The sequence below is a fragment of the Solanum lycopersicum genome, chromosome 9 (genome assembly GCF_036512215.1).
Source record: "Solanum lycopersicum chromosome 9, SLM_r2.1".
Taxonomy (NCBI): Eukaryota; Viridiplantae; Streptophyta; class Magnoliopsida; order Solanales; family Solanaceae; genus Solanum; species Solanum lycopersicum.
Window position 1 is genome coordinate 3,586,155 of NC_090808.1, and position 18,290 is coordinate 3,604,444.

At 26.5% G+C, this 18,290-nt stretch overlaps 2 protein-coding genes across 2 annotated transcripts; one reads left to right on the forward strand and one right to left on the reverse strand.

Annotated features, from left to right (window-relative positions):
• The first annotated feature begins 504 nt into the window (after positions 1-504).
• LOC101257797 (GDSL esterase/lipase At5g03610) lies at positions 505-8,395 on the forward strand. Its single transcript, XM_004246478.5, has 5 exons — positions 505-662; positions 1,253-1,522; positions 3,349-3,623; positions 7,086-7,389; positions 8,035-8,395. The coding sequence occupies exons 1-5, from the start codon at positions 620-622 to the stop codon at positions 8,247-8,249; spliced, it is 1,107 nt and encodes a 368-aa protein (XP_004246526.1). The 5' UTR covers positions 505-619; the 3' UTR covers positions 8,250-8,395.
• A 2,805-nt stretch (positions 8,396-11,200) lies between these two features.
• On the reverse strand, positions 11,201-12,842 carry LOC138338239 (cytochrome P450 94C1-like). The gene has a single exon (XM_069289010.1). The coding sequence runs from the start codon at positions 12,811-12,813 to the stop codon at positions 11,320-11,322; it is 1,494 nt and encodes a 497-aa protein (XP_069145111.1). The 5' UTR covers positions 12,814-12,842; the 3' UTR covers positions 11,201-11,319.
• Positions 12,843-18,290: the final 5,448 nt, after the last annotated feature.

The window sequence follows — 18,290 nt, forward strand, 5'->3', positions numbered from 1 at the left end:
TATTTAGACACTCAATTAGAATCGTTCATCCGCTTCTTCTTCGTATTGATTCAAAATAATTAAATCGCTTTAAACCTCTAGTCAAACTTCTTTATCGTAACTTTAATAATCATATTTTTTTATAAAACAGAACTTTCATGTTCTGTTATATATTCACTATTAAAAAAAAATCGAAAACAAATAACAATAGTTATAAAGATCATAATTTTTTTTAAAAAAATAATTCTCAAAGTAATACTAACATTTTAAAAAAAAAAATTGTAGAAAAGAATATACCCCATCTTTTGCGTTATGGCTAATTTTCTATTTTAAAAAAAAAAGAAACCCACCAATGTGAATATGAAAAAATAAAAAACTGAATAAAACCTTTTTCATGACTTTGTGCCACTGACCAAATGGCTCTTTACTTAAATTAGTAAAGTTCCACTTATTATTATTTTATTTATTTTATTGAAAATATAAAACAAATTAATACTCCACCAATAAATGTGTCCCCCTCATATTCTTTATTATTTTATTTATTTATCATATCTATAAATATGTTTATAATTCTCAAATAGAATCTCACTATTTCTTCTTTTTCCCCCATTTTCTTCACTCTATTCAAAACAAAATCTCCATGAAGATCTCTAACTTCTTCATTTTCTCCATCTTCATCACAGGTACACTTTTTAATTTACGTTATATATATCGTTAGCATAATTATAATTTATTTTTACATTACTAGTAATAACGAAATCAAAATTTTCATAATGATAAAATCAAGAATTTTATCAAAAAGATACAAAATTTAAAGATATTTCGTGTTTAATTGATCAGACTTCTAATCCATGTAGCTTTAATTATAAATGTAGTTTAACATATGATTTAACTCCAATTACATTTTAATTTTTTTTTATTGTCAGTATATAGAATTTTTCTTCATTATTATTGTATTTTTTTAGAAAAAAATCTATCTTGAAATGTTTTATTTGAGTCGAATTATAGATAGGTGTAGGAGTAAGTGTTGCGTACTTATTATGATATGTAACAATTTTTAGTGACAGAATTAAAATTTTCACTTAAACATACTAAAAAGATGAAGATTGTTCAGCATTTATTATATTTGCATAAAAATATAATTTTAACTACGTACAAATAATATGATTCTGACTCTATCCTTGCCCTTTTGAAATATGTTATTATTATCGTCAGTGTATATAATTTGTACAATAATACTCTTTTTTTTTTTTATTGTTGTATTTTTTTACAGGGTTTTTATGGGGTGTTCGAGTTGAAGGTTCACGTCATCATCACCATCATCGTCACCAGAATAACCCAAAAAATTACAAAAATGACCAAAAAGATCACCAATTTTATAATTTTAAACCAACAAAAATGTTTGTATTTGGAGATTCTTATGCTGATACTGGTAATAATAGAAAATCAATGGCTAATTCTTGGAGACAACCTTATGGTCTCACTTTTCCCGGCAAGCCCTCCGGCAGGTTTTCCGATGGACGTGTACTCACCGATTACCTAGGTAAATTACACTTAATAATATTTGACTCGATACAAAATTTAAGTGAATATTTACTATCGTAAGAGTATGTTGTTTAAAAAGTCACTTCATCCATTTTATTGACGTGGAATATATTTTAAAAGAATTTTTTGATTTTTAGTTATACAAATCAACTTAAGTTTGTGTGTGGTTCAAATGAATTACATAAGTTTGAGATAGATAAATTATTTTGTTTTAGTAATTTTAATTAGATTTTATTCATAGTTCATTAGATTTTATAAAAAAATATATATTTTACATGTATGTCTAATTAAATATTGTTATGTAAATTACAAAATAACAAAATAGGCAATTTTATTTTAATTTATGAAAATAAAGAAATTAATTTATTGAAATAAAATAATATAAGAAAATTATAAAAAAGAATTTTTTTCTGATGTGGATTAAATCCTAATCTCTTTTTTTTTTTGCTTCTCCCCGTGCTCTTTTTCATAATTGTGTTCACTTTATCTTTATATCTGTATTTCAACTTTTTGTTTATATTAACAATTTAATTTTTATCGATAATGGTTATGTCGAAAGATAAGTATTTATTTATGTTTAATTAAAATATTAATTTCGTATTTATTAAGAAATATTTATTTTTATGTATATAAATTTAAATTTAATCAAATTTTAATATATATATATATTACGAGTAATTTTTTTTTATCTCTCTTTTTTCTATAGTGGGTTGTTAATGAGTATATTTCTTTTTGCATTGTATGCTTTTTTGCTGGGGCTAGACATGTTGCATTATTCCTACTTTTGTTTCTTTTTCTGCATTTTATTGTCAGACTACAATAATTACTTTTCTCTATCAATAAATAAATAAAAATACATACCTTTTTTTTTTTTAAAAAAAAAACTATAATAAATATGTTGCTTTATATGTTAAAGTATGACATTATGAAAAAAATTAATTAGTGCTAAACTGAGCTTCTTTTTTTTTTTTAATTAATTGTTATTGTCATTATCTTGCCACTTTTGTTTTGCCTACTTATTATGATTTATTCTACCAAACTCCCATGCCAAGTCTTTGAGTTAGGTTTTTTAAAATAAAGTTAGGTAATGTTTGAGTTAAATTATATGTATTTTGATTAATTTTATTAAAAGAAAATTTATTATTATGTTTATTGAATAATTGTATTTGTCAAGATCGTATTGGAGGCACCTTAAGTAATGTTAAATGACATGTGTTTGTTGAAAAATTATATCATTTAAATAGGTTTACACATATGACTAATTTTTTCTAATTGTGATTACCTTTGAGTAAATTTGTAACTCTCTATCAAGATTTTAGACAAAATAATGAGAAGAAGTGATTAATAAATTTTGCCTTCGATAATATAAAATTTCATGATTTTCAATCTATTTTATGAACCATAAAGACGACACATCTTTAGGTGTGAATTTAATTAATTAATATCCATCGATTATGTAAATAATTTTTATACCATATCGATCATCTTTATCTATTGTCCGTAGGAAATTAAGTAATCTCTCTAACGTAAAATTTATGTGTTTTTTATTTTCTCTAGATCTCATTTTTTGATTATCTTTATTTATTATTGATCGGAAATTAAATAATCTCTCTAAAGTAAAATCTGTGTATATTCTATTTTATGTATAGACGATATTGGGCATGTTAATGTTATTATTGTTATTATCGTCTTTCTCTATTGATATAGTAGATAATTTATCTAATATTTAAGTTTACTATTCTCACTCTTTATAAATAATTACATATCGATATTTTTTGAGTGACCTGACATACTTTTAATTGTTTTTTTGAATGCACAAAACAGCAAAATTCTTGGGATTGAAATCACCAATACCATATAGATGGATGAAATATGCAACAAATAGGCTAAAATATGGAATTAATTTTGCCTATGGAGGAACTGGTGTTTTTAATACTACAGTCCCAGAGCCAAATATGACAACTCAAATTGATTTTTTTCAAAAATTGATGGCTGAATCAGTATACACAAAGGCAGATATTGAACAATATTCATTGTTCTTGCTTTCTCTTGCTGGAAATGATTATGGTGCTTACCTTGCTAATGGTGGTACAGTTCAGGTACTTTAAAAGAATACTTATAATCGTGATAGTCGAGTCAGTTTGCATGAGATAAAGTGAGGCTTGCATAAGTGGTTGGCCATCTCTAATATTAGTAATTGATAGATTGAGGGTTCGAATCATGTTTGCTGGAATCGGTAGATTGAGGGTTCGAATCATGTTAGCAGCAATCGTAGATTGAGGGTTCGAATCATGTTAGTTGCAGTCGGTAGATTGAGGGTTCGAATTATGTTAGGTGCAATCTGTAGATTGAGGGTGCGAGTCATGTTAGCAGCAATCGGTAGATTGAGGGTTCGAGTCATGTTAGCAGCAATACGTAGATTGAGAGTTCGAGTCATGTTAGCAGCAATAGGTAGATTGAAGATTTGAGCCATGTTAGCAGCAATCCGTAGATTGAGAGTTCAAGTGATAATAGCTGCACTCGATAAATTGAGGGTTCGAGTTATATTAGTAACAATCGATAGATTGAAAGTTCGAGCCATGATTACAGTAATCGATAGATTGAGGATTCGTGTCATGTTAGGATATAAATAAAAACACTATTTTAATAGGGAGAGGTGAAAAATAAAAGAAATCAATTACTCTTGCTTTAATAAATTTCATAAAATACTTACTACTTTCCAATTTCCATTGATATTGATAGGGATAGAATAATATCAATTGATGTAGACTTTGACCACTAAAACTTAATTAGACTTAAAATAAAAAAAATAAATTGTTTAGTATTTAATTTTTTTTACACTTTCTTATATATATATATTACAAATTTTTTAGAAATTTTTTATCCTTGTGTTCACTTTTGTACACATATTTTGAAACCACAAAATTTTTATTTTGACCATGTGATGTACGTTTGGTTCTAACTTCTGAGTTTCCAAATTGTGGGACTGACACGTTTTCACATTTTCAAATTTGAAAAGTCAAATAATATTTTTGTCTTGATATATTATATGATTTTTTAAATATTTTAAATTATATAGTATAATAAATTATGTATAATATTTTTATACAATTTTTAAAAATATATTTTGTTTCAAATTTTTTAATTTGTATAGTTTTTCTTTTGAAATTTTTAAATAAAATAATATAAATAGAGACAGGAGAAATATAAATTTAAATTATATAAATATTAGAGAGTTTTACACTATCAAGCCATTTTTATTTAGTAGATAATTTATTTATTTCGTTTCAAGATTACAAATCTCTTATTTTTAAAAATGGTAATTTGATAATATCCTTCTAATAACCTAGTGGTACAAAATATTTTTATATTCATGAGGTATACAATTTAAATTTGAAATGATAATATTACCGTTGTATGGTTTGATGTAATTATTAGTGAATTTCCTCCCATTTTTAATAACGGATATTAATTTTAGATAAAAAAAAAAAACCTATGACAAAGAGTGTTTCCCATTTTAATTGATTTTACTTTATCAATTTCAATATTTTTAAATAGATTTTAAAATGAATGTCATATTTTAATATATGATGATAATTTAATTTTAAAATGTCATTTTATCTGTTATGATATGATTTATAACTACATAATCATTTTTATTTTTTTTAAATTACAATTTTTAGAATTATTCTCTCTTTATTAAATTATATATTCAGTCAAAGTTAAATAATAAATTTTTATGTGCAAATCAATAATTTTCATAATGAAACAAATTATACTAGGCCCTGCAGCTACTATACACTAATGTACTGGATTTGGTGTATCATTGCTAACCATAAAAATTGTATTTGATTTCATCTTTTTTTTAAAAATATTATTTTCTTGATGTGACATATATACACCATTTTCCTAATGTGCCAAACCAAGAAAAAAACAAAATTGGTTAATTTAAGATTATTATGATTGAGGTTTATGACACGTATTGTTTGGTTAATCTTATTATTGTATATAAAAATACGTATATTATGTGAATTTATGTTATTATTCTTTTTTTTCTTTTCCTTACGGGTGTAAAAATTTACCTATGATGTTATGTGCATCTTTTCTTCTAGAAGTTGTCAACTATACGTAGATATCTATTTATTTTTTTATTTTGACTCGTCCTTTTTTATGAGCGTCATATGAATAACATTTTGTGTATCTCTTTAATAACTCTTATTGTTATTAAATTATATGAATATCTTATCTAACATGTCATATTCATAAATTATGAATAAAATCTTGAATGGAGATTTAAAAAAAATATAAAAAGTCAAGGTAGTACTATAGTCTTTGAACTGAAATGTTCAGTGAAGAATTGATATTTAATGTAGAATAGAAGGGCCTCTTTGTATATATTAAATGGTTGCTGACACCAATTTAGATGTTGACCAACCTAATTCTTTTGGATTTTTATGTATAATAATTTCATTATTTTGGAACAATTAAACTTGGCCTATACCTACTACACTATAAACTAGATGAATTCATTCATGGATTTGGTAAATTACACTGTGGAACAATTGAAGACGTGTTATATAACTTGATAGTTTATTTGTTTTGAATAGAAGATATTACGAGTTCAAATTCTGTCATAACTTATTTATTGTATTAAAAGTGCGAAGAAGTGATGCACAAAATATCTTGCATAGAACGGCTAGCAGAGGAAGGATCACACCTCAAAATGGTGTGATGTGATAGTCTAACCTAACGATCGACACAAATGCTATATACAAGTGGTTGATCATAGACAAATTTAGGTCTAGGCGGAAAGTTATGGTTCACGTCATAGTTGATGGTCAATGAAGTGAATATAATTTTGAATATTTTGTTAAAATTTCATAGATACAATAATGGCTAATATGTTTGAGTTTTGTTGGTTATATGGATGTATTTTGTATATATGAAGATGAAAAGTAATAGGTATCTGATGAAATAATATAAGATTATACAAATTGGTATGGACACTATCATTTTAAAATAAAGAAAACATATACATTTTTGAAATTTCATTGTCTTCGGAATTGAAGTAAGAATTCTATGTTACGTTGCTTAGACTCTTTAAAAATAACATTATGTGCATGTTGGATCCTTCAAAATTAATAAATTTTGGAAAGATATAACACAAGTAGCTAGTACGATAATATTTTAAAAAGTCTCAACAATATAAATTTTCTATACATGTTAATATGTATTATTTAATTTATATTATGTTGTTCGGACTCTTCAAAATTGTCATCCTATGTGTATTAGATATTCCAAAAGTAATGCATTTTTCAGAAGATCTAATTCACGATGACAATAACATATTTTGAAAAGTCCGAGCAAGACAATTTTTTCATACTTGTAATGTTATTATGTGTTGCTTCAACTCTTCAAAACTGTCATCCTATATGTATTAGATCTTCTAAAAATACATCTTTTGAGGATCTAACGTGACTTGCTACAAAATTATTTGAAAAGTCTGCGCAACACTAATTTTACGTACAATGTTATATAATTAATTGTTTTTTTTTTTGTAGGATATTCCTGCCTTTATAACTAGTGTGGTGAATCAACTAGTTGTAAACATGAAAAGAGTCAATAAATTAGGTGCCAAAAAGATAGCAGTGACAGCATTGGAACCACTAGGATGTCTTCCACAAAGCACAATTTTGAATTCATTTCAACAATGCAATGCTACTGAGAATATTGCTGTGGATCTTCACAATTCACTATTGCAACAAGCTGTGGAAAAATTGAACAATGAGACAATGGGTTCAACTTTTGTGATTCTTGATCTTTTTAGCTCTTTCAACTCTGTCTTGGCAAGTAAAGGAGCACCAGGTATGTCATTCGACACTGCTTCGTTAAAAGAATATAATTTTTTTAAAAAGTATAATTTATCCAATTTGAATGAAACACATAATTATGACATACCTATGTGTAGGGTGGGTCTAGTGTCCAATAGTTGGACTGATACACCAGTCATTTTCTAGCCTGATTTTTCTTTTGGTTTGAGAGGTTCAAATCAAACTAAATGAAAGTAAGGTTGTGTGTTTGATACCCTGCTTTTTGACCTCAGACTATTTGAATTGCACATTGTAAGGCTTATTAAATGAGAAAACGTCTATTGTATGTCATTCAGAACCCTATAGACAAGGTCGTGGAATAATGGTTGAGATTTTGGGTCCAAGTTGTCCCTCCAAATAATGTAGAAATTTTTTAGTTTAGAGCGTTTTGTTCTTTTAGTAAATCTATCTGACATGAATCTGACTTAGATAATATTAACCAAAGATCCCTAAAAGGCGAGTCTAGGGAGTAGGGGTAGAGTTTCGGGGGGGGGGGGGGTTAATGATAAATTCATAATTTCCTTCTATTACCACAAGTATTATAAGGTCAACATTATTACAAACATTGGAGGATATTTGACATTATCTATTTCGAGAATACAAAAATTCATAAACTTAAAATCTTGATTTCGTCTGACAGGAAGCACGAGGTTCGAGACACCGTTGAAGCCATGTTGCATGGGAATAAGCAACAAATATTCATGTGGAAGTATGAATGTTAAAGGTGAAAAGATGTATACAGTTTGCAATGATCCAAAATCTGCATTTTTTTGGGACAGAGTTCATCCTACTGAAGCTGGATGGCATGCTGTGTATACTAACTTAAAATCTACCCTCACTCAAAAAATCCTTTAGTTTATTAAATTAATTTGTTTTTATTTATTTAATTTCTAGTTTTGTTAATTTTAATCAGTGTGCTTTAGTGTCTTTTTAATTAAATGTAATTCCTAGTTTTGTAACTTTAGTTTGTTTAATAATATGTTTGTTGTTATGCTTTGTTAGTTCTAAAGTTTTTGTACTTAAGGGGGTATCATAAAATTTAAAAGACATTTGCGCGTTGTGTCTAGACGATCAAAAATATTTATTTTAAAATATTCATTTCAAAAGAATATTGTCATAAAATTAGCATGAACTTAATAAAATATCCGTAAGGTATGACACGGGGAACTAATTCATGAGGGGAAGTTCGTTCAAGTCTATATAAGAAGATTAAATTTTTATTTCTCTACTGTTGCGAGACATTTTAGCATTTCCCCGCATGCCCTAACTTCAATTGGAGCGTGAACACTTCTAAATGGGGCCTATTATCGATGAACAACAAATTTAGATGAGTTTGATTCTGATATCATGTAAAAATATGATACTTGAATCTAATTCAACCCAAAAACTAGCTAATGAGGAGAGATTTATCCAAACGTATATAAGAAAACTAAATACTCATCGCTCTACCGATGTGAAACATGTTACAATATCATCATAAGATTTGTCAAGTTATCAAGTCAAAAATTATATGTTGGTCATAGTACTTTTAAGACAATTAAAATCCTTTATGTTGTATCAATTTTCATGGGGTTCCCTTCTTAATTGAGATGTTTAATAAATGATTCTGATTTAAAGATTTTATTTCAATAAAATTAAAAATTTTGTAATAAAATGTTAGATCAAAGTCTAATACCATTTAATAAGTTGTTATAACGTTTATTAACAGTCTAACATTTTATAAGTCTAATACTATTAAATAAGTTGTTATAAATATTTAATAACAGTCTAATATTTGGTCTGTAAGGTTGAGTAATATATAACTAAATATTAGACTCGATGATCTTTGCTTGGTCACAAATTTTTTTCACATTTTTAAGAATCGTACTCTAAAAAAAAATATTTAATCATAAAATTTTGAAATTTAACTTAAAATTAGAATTTGAGAATACAATTTTCGAATGGGAATAAAATCTAAATGGGGACATAGAAAGGGGCCATACGTGTAACCATTAGTTTACATGATAGATCAATTGTATTCAACCATTTGGATGTTGAATAAATTTTGTACTAAATCACATTATAATTATTTCATCAAAAGAAAATTTATGCAAAGGCCACCATTGATAGTGGCCAACATGTTTGGTACTGACATGGACAACACTTGTAAAAATTTTAATTTTTATAACTTTTTAAGATTATTGTCATCATTAAAATTCCATGTAAACTAAAGGGCATATTCAATATAATGATAATATATACTTTAATTATAGCTTTTGTTTCATCTTTATGAATTTTGGAGCAATTGTAGATTACTAAAGTTTGAGTATACTAAGTTAGGCTATCAATGCCATATCTTTTGAAGAACAAATTTTTTAATTCAAACCTCGCGTAAATACAAAATATTTTGTGTATCGGAATATTTTTTTTCTTTTTATTTCAACAAAAATTGAAATTAACTATGAACTTCGTTGCTAATCTATTACTGTAGCTAATATAATTTTTGATAATTTATTTAATATTTTGGGATTTGAGTAATTCAGATTTGCATCGTCTAAGAATTACTCTTGTTTCCTTTTTTAGAAAATTACGTGGTTAAGCAAAAATTTATCCTACTTAATTACTCATCATAGCTATAATTTGTTATGACTATCACTTGTGACTAACATTGTACATTAATTATGTGGCTTACTTGGAGTTTCTATCATTAGTCACGTTTGTACAAGTATAATTTGCTAGAATATACAAATACATATGTATAATATACAATTATCTAACCGATATACATATGCAATTCACCTCTCTCTCACTCTCTGCCCTCTCCCGCTCTCCTCTCTCCTCCTCCCGCTCCCAATCTCGCTCGTCTCTCTCCTCCCTCTCCCAATCTCGCTTTTCGTATATAGAAATATATATGTATAATATACAATTATCTAACCGATATACATATACAATTCACCTCTCTCACACTATTTGCCCTCTCTCTCTCGCCTCTCTCCTCCTTATAACATGTAGCTACGAATTGTAATTATCACACTGTAGCTATCAAAAGTTATTAAGCTTTTTTTTGAGTGGCTATATATGAACATTCCTATTTCTTTTTTCATTTGTGAAGCTCTAATTAGCTTATTTCATCATAATCGTTGATGTTTATGAAATTTTAATTCACTAATATATTTTTATCTATGCCTGAAAATCATTTTTATATGAAATATGCCACGATTAGAAAATTCATTTGAATCCTTCCAAAAGCTTCTCTTGTTTTTTTTTTATTGAAAAAACTTATTTTTATAAAAAAAAAAGTGGAACTTCACTAAATTTTGTGGGGAACCACCATTAAGTCAATGATTGTAGATAAATTCAGTAAACCAGAATCTAACATTTTTTAAATTTTGAGTTTTATAACTATTAAAATTAACAAACATAGTTTTATATGTCTTGTTTTTTTGTTAGTGTGTTGGACATTAGATTAATGGTCTGTTGTCCTGTTTTTATTTATTTATTTGAGGAAGACGTGAAAACTTGGGACATAGCACAATGTATATAAGTGAAATCTTAGAAAGAATAGAACGTATGCAAATTATATTACTGTATAAGAAAGTAGAGAAACTATTTTGAGAATATCAATCTATGATTGTAATTAATAACAAAAAGTGTCCTATAATACTTTTATTTAATCTTTTAAATATGTAAAGTCAATTTTAAATTATTGCAATTTGTGTGTTCGATTTTGAAAGTTAAATAATTCGACTTTAGTACGTCAAATCAGTCTCATATAAAATGAAAAGAGAGGAATTGAAGAAGCATCATCAATTCTTCATAGCTAGAAATTATGTACAAGAAAAGTTACATAAATGAGTAGAATCACATTGAATGATATTGATACAACATGACATCCCATAAAAAAACATACATTTGTCAACAAGCAAAAGCAAGTTTAATTTCAAGACTAAGTAGTACTCTTAATTTCTCTCACAAATACTGGCAAACCGCCACGAAACGAGGCGGTTAGGCCAGGAGAGAATCGAGGAATGTGATGGGATGGATGAGCTAATTCGACGTGAAATCGTCGGAGGAATGAAAGAGTCATACTTTTAAGTTCAACAAGAGACATTTCTTTACCCAAGCAAACCCTAACCCCAGCTTGAAAAACTGGATACTTAAAAGGATTTTCGTCGATAAAAACACCGTCTTTATTAATCCATCTCTCTGGCTTGAATTCTAAACAATCGACACCCCATAATTCTTCCATTCTTCCCATAGCATAAGGATGATAAGTAACCCTAGTTCCCTTTTTAACAAAAGTCCCATCAGGTAAAAAATCATCATCCAAACAAAACTTAGAGTCAAATTGTATTGGAGGACAAAGTCTCATACTCTCATAAACACATGCTTGCAAATAATGAAGTTCTCTCAATTGTTCACAACTTGTAAGTTCTTGATTTAGTCCAAGAACTTCATTTGCTTCTTCTCTAATCCTCTCAACTACTCGTGGATTCTCCGCGAGTAGCCAAAACAAGCTTGTTGATGCGGATGCCACAGTGTCTCTTCCAGCTAAGAGAAAACTAATGACAATATCTCTTAAGTATGTCTCATTGACAATATCCCCTTGCATGAATCTTGATAGAAGATCCTTATGATTTGAAAACCCTAATTTTCGACGTTGTGTTATCACTTCTTGTGCTAGTATGTTGATCAATTTGATTGCTTTTTTCAACTTCCTTTCACTTCCTATGTTGAAAAATCTCTTGATTTTCCATACAATTGGAGACACATGCATAGCTCTTTGAGCTGATAATTGTGATGCTAAGTCAAAGGAAATAGCAAATTGTGAAATTGGAAGTGATAATTCTAAACACTTTGGATCTAATCCAAAGGAAAATCTACAAATACTATCAAAAGAAAATCTTCTAAAAACATCTTGTAAATCCAAAACAATCTCATCTTTGTTATTAGCAACACAAGCTAATAATGGGATAAGTCTATTTTGGATTTCATTGTTCATTACGTCAAATGCAAATGATTTTATTGAATTTCGTCGAAGTTCAAGACTAGCCATTTTCCTTTGAAATCTCCATAAATCTCCATCCACATTGAAGATACCTTTACCAAGAAAATCACCTAAGATTGTTGAGAAATTCTTCCCTTTTGGAAAATTATCAAATCTTGTTTTGAGCATGTATTCGACATTTTTAGGGTTCGCGGTGATGGTGTTACCAAGAACATGGATGTGTATGGTTCTAGTAGGGGATTTTTTAAGAAGATGAGTATACCAATCACACAAATTAGTGAATTGAGGGTACCAACTTGATGTCATGTAACATTGACAAATTTCACATTTGCATAAAAACTTTAGTCTAACAAAATAACAAAGGAGAAATAAGAAGAAGGAAAGAGAGATTATAAAGAGAAGAATAATAAAGAAATTAGTAGTAGAGGCCATGGATGATGATAATACAAAATATTGGAGAAGAAAGGGATATATATATATATATATGTGTGTGTGTGTGTGATCAACTTGATCTTATTTATTGTAATTAATTAAATGACTGATGTGATGCAACATCATCTTTGCTATATGGTGGTGGCAAATGGACGGGTTGGATTAAATATAAACAGGTTGAAAATAGATCAACATAAAATGAGTAATAATTTAAGTGGTCGAAATTTAATATGGGTAAAAATAGATTAGATAATAAATGAGTTCGATAAAATAGTAGTTTATCCATATTTACGTATATTCTCATGAATAAATAGTAGTATATTTAAAAATTCAATATGGAGAAAATATTTTAATTTCTTTTTAGATGAAAAATGTTGAAAATATTTCATGTAGTTTTATTGTAATCACAAAAGTAAAAAAAAAAAAAAAAGCCATAACTTTTTCAATATAAAATAAATTTATGTAATAACATGGGGAGAATATTTTTAATATCAAAGTAAATAAATTTTTGCATTTTAGGACTAAAACATGCTTAATGCACTTAAAGCAATGTCACTACTAAAAACTAATACATGATTTGTTTATTTTACACTCTTATTTATTTATCCAATATAAAATCAAACAAATAAAAAAATATAATTATAATTAACAAAAGAAATGTAGATTTAAAGTATATATTTTTGGAGGGCTAATGACTTCATTTTTTCAATTATAGAGAAAAATAATTAGTTTTATAGAAGAACATAGAAAGGAAGAGAAGTTATAATTTTATTTTTAGTGATATCATAATGAGTGGATAAAAGTTAGAAGCTTAACCGATCTGGTCATATTTTATTCATAGTTTATCCATATTTAAATAGGTTAAATATGTGTATCAATCCATATTTACTCATGTAAAAAAATCACTCACGCAACTCATCAATTACGAACGAATTATCAAAATATGAGCTCATTTTGCCAGCATTACTAAGAGAGCTATTCAAGATTCTCCACATACTATTTTAGAAAAGACTATACATATATAATAATAAAACAAAAGAAAAGAAAATATAGCACCCCTCCCACCAAAAGAAGAAGTGAAATTAATATATGATCATCTGAAAATTAATTATATATATTCTTTTAATGAAAAATAAGATATAGACACAAAAATAAATTATAATGAGTACAACCATAACCATATGTTTATTATTTATTATATAGTGTATATAAGTCAAATTCATATTAGTTGGAGCGCACAATTAATATGTGCATATTTTCTTTTTCTGTTTTAATAATAATTACTAATGATAGCACGTGCTATTATATTCTTCATAAATAGGATTATAACCTAAAGTTTTTTTTTTTAAAGAAATATATTAGGTAATACATGACTCAGCAAGTGTTGTTTATTAATGGGGGCATATTATTATGTATTAAATTCAATAATCTAAACTTAAAAAAGTTAAGCAAAGTACTATTGTTAATACTTTATTTCTAGGCATTTTTAGTACTCTACTCAATAACTAATCCTTTGTTGCATATTTCATTAAATAATATTTTATTTATCTGTTTCAAGGTTTAGTTTTATAAAATAAAAAATAAAACATATTTAATGATCTTAATTAAATATATGTATAACAAATTAGAATCTTTTTGGTTGGTAAGAGTAATATATACTCTTTGACTCTACAACACATAATATATATGGTACTATTGGTTACAACTATATGTTATATTTTATTACGATTTTTGTTAAATTTTAATATAATTTTTGTTATATAAGTAAAAATATATCTTTTGAATCTTGTAATTATATATATATAAAGAAATAGCTATGATTTTTTAAAATAAAAAACATCTGTTATCATTACATCTTTAAAGAGAATCAGCAATGGATTTTCTGTTTAGTTACGTAAGTTATTGTTACTAATTTGTCTTCTTTTAAAATTTGTAGTTGGTGTGTGGTCTCAGATTAAATATGTCATATCATTTCTACAAGCGAGTGTTATTAAAGGGGAAACAAACGAAAATATTTGAAATTTAAAAGTTATTGAAATATAGAAAGTAAACGTTTTTTTATAATCCAAATAAAAAAATGAAAGAAAAAGACATATAAATTAAAACGAATCGAATAATTTAGTTTGGACCACCCTTTAGCTAGTAATTTCTTAAGTACACGGAAATAATTATATATAGTACTTGATTTATTAATGACAACTAGGTATAACAAAAAAAGAAAAAATCTAGAATGATTATTGGGTCCAATATTTCACACAATCAACTTTGTGATAACGAAAATTAAAATTGCTCGAAAAAAAAAATCGATTTTAATATAATACTTTATGACATGTAAATATAGTAACTTTTATTCGATTTTATACATATGTTTAGAAAATTTGTTAAATATTATAAATATTTATTAATTTTATATTTTTTAAATCTTAAATACGTCTCTGACGTAACACATATGTATATCTTTGTGGATATATATTGATGATGATTATTTTTAGGAAAGGGATTGATGAACATATTTGAAAGCATGTTGATTACTTTAATTAGTTGTAATTGGGTGAAACAGGTAGATGGTCCATTATGTTTGGCTAAATTAATTAGTAGCTAACTAAAAATTAAATTATTGATTACAAAGTTTCTCCAACTCAATAATAAAATAAATTTAAATCAATTCAATTGCAGATAATTAACGATTTTGAGTTTAAATTTTAAATTAAAGATATTATCAAGGAGGAGCGCTTCTCCCTTTAGTGATATATAATTCAATATTTTTAAATAATTAAAATGTATCTCTTTCATTCATTGCATAAAAAATATAAAATATTTGAACGATTCTTATTCTCAGCATGACGTATTTAACATTACAAGTCACACAGAACACGTGAGTAATTAAACGATGTAAAATTAATATATCGTTTTAAAATTTGTGAATATTTATAATAGATTCAAATGCATGTTTCAATTAGTACATGAAGGTTAAATGCACTTAGTCAGAAATTACAAAGCTTAAAATTATAATTTATTAATAATGGAAGGATAAAAATGCAATTAAGAAATCCACCCGGCCAACTTGTTTTTAATTTATATTAATAGCATATCATTATCTATAATAAAATAAAAACATAATTTTAACTTTCTCGAATTAAATAATTGTTGAATTATATAATTAATATTTTCAGATTAAATTATGTAGTTTCATTAGATTTCAGGAGGCATGTTGTCGACAAATGTTGAGTTTAGTTTAATATATTCGATTTAAAACTATATAATATAATGGTAAGAACGTGCAATGATCCCTATAAAAAAAAGTTTTATATATTGATGTGCCTAACACATATTTTATTTTGGGCTGATCATAATTAATTCACGGGAAAATTGTATATAATAGCAAATTAATAATCTAAAATAAATGGAGTAGCTAGGGTTTAATTTAATTATGCTTCATAGCAAACATTTGCAAAAAATTATCGGGCGCCTCTCTCCCAAATATCTTGCTCGCCACTCTCCTCCAATCTTTCGCTCGCTTCCTCACTTTTTATATAAACACAAGTGTATAAAAATTGTTTCTAATTGTAAAAGCAGAAAAAATTGTATAAATACATATATTTTTGTTCCCCTCTCTCCCCTCTTCCAGATCTCGCAAGCCACTCTCCCAAATCTCGCTCACCACCCTCGCCTTTCTCACTTATACAAATAGAAGCGAAATGTATAAATTGTGTTTCTGTTTGTATAAAGCGTGAGAAAATTGTATATACACATGCAAGTACATATATTTTCGTCCTACACTTATAATTATACAATAAAAATACTCACCTGCTCAATTTCTTTTGTCTTTCTTTCTTTCTCGTTTTATACAATTTTCAAATTGTATCTAATTTCTCTCTTTCTCGTTTTATACAATTTGCTTCAACTGTATTATGTATAGCGAATTATAGAGTTTCTATGTTTGTTATGAAGCGCAATTATGCAAACTTTGTTATAGCATACAGATATGAATTTTTTATTTGCTATATGTGAAAGTTGTCCCATTAATTCATTCAATTGTTAATTTAGATTATTTTATTTTATTTTGTTCAAATAAAAATCCAATTCGTATATTTAATATCACTACCGTATAATTAATATCATGAAAGTTAGAATTAATTTGAACTACACAACAGGAAAAAAAAAAAGATAATATGAATAATAGGTAACTTATGACATATATTATACTTTTATATTACGAATGAATTCATTTGAATCTCGCTCGATGAAAAATATTAATATTTATATATAATTAAATTATTTTTTAGCTATATATAACATATGTCGAACTTTCTTCGATTAATTCGAATGTTTACTCTATCAAAATTTTAAATTTTTAATTAAAAATCTTAGCTCTTTCACTGATCATATTGAATCCTTTGCGAACAATTATTACTTAAAATGGCTACCTCATATGTATTTAAACGAAAATATCATATTATCTAGTGGAACCTAGAAGATTTAAAATCCTTATATCATAAGAAGATAATAATGTGAGAGCACCACTACACCATTCATAAATATTAGGATTTGTTAAATGTATTACTAAATTCATAATTGAAGTAATTATATTGTTAAACTAGTTATCATTATTTTTTGAAAAAAGTGTTAAAAATACTCTTCAACTTTGGTTTATAGTTTGATTTTTATCTTCGCCGTTAAAATAAAGTTAATTTTATCCCTTTCATTACTAATTTCACCAAAATTATCCTCATTTGATGAAATCCCCAAAATTGACCTTAATTATCCAATTTTTTTTTTTAAAAAAAACCGATTCCCTATTTTTAACCTGATGCCCCGGCCCATCTAGAGAATGATCCATTCTGTTAAATAAGAGGTAATTTTTTATGAAATTAGTGTCGAAAGAAGTAAACTTAACTTTATTTTAACAGTGAAGATAAAATTAACTATAAACCAAAATTGAGGGATATATTTGACATTTTTCCCTTTTATATTTTTTAATAGTGAAGAATCTTGTATGATTAGTTCCTAAATTCTAAATTAATGTTCAATCATGATGACCAAATGTTGGTTCCCCACAGAATTTAGTGAAGTTGGAACTTTAAAAAGAAATATTAATAAATAAAAAAATAATAAGAAATGCTTTTGGAAGGATTTAAATGAATTTTCTAGCAAACACTATCGTGGTATATGTCATGAATGATCTTAAAGGCATAGATACAAATACTTTAGTTAAAGATAATCAGAGCTTTTTAAATCTCGAAGATTATGATGGAATGAATATATAAAAATATGTTCATATTTAATCAGACATTTTTGACTCGTATCTTGAGAATATGACAAGTATAAAGTACAGAAATTTTAATGATTTTGGTATTAATTACATTCTACCTAAAGAGTTTCTTAAATTACAATAATCTCGAATTTTTACATTACTCCTTCTCCTGATATACAGTTAGCAAACGATACATATGTTATGTACGAGATAAATAAGATAT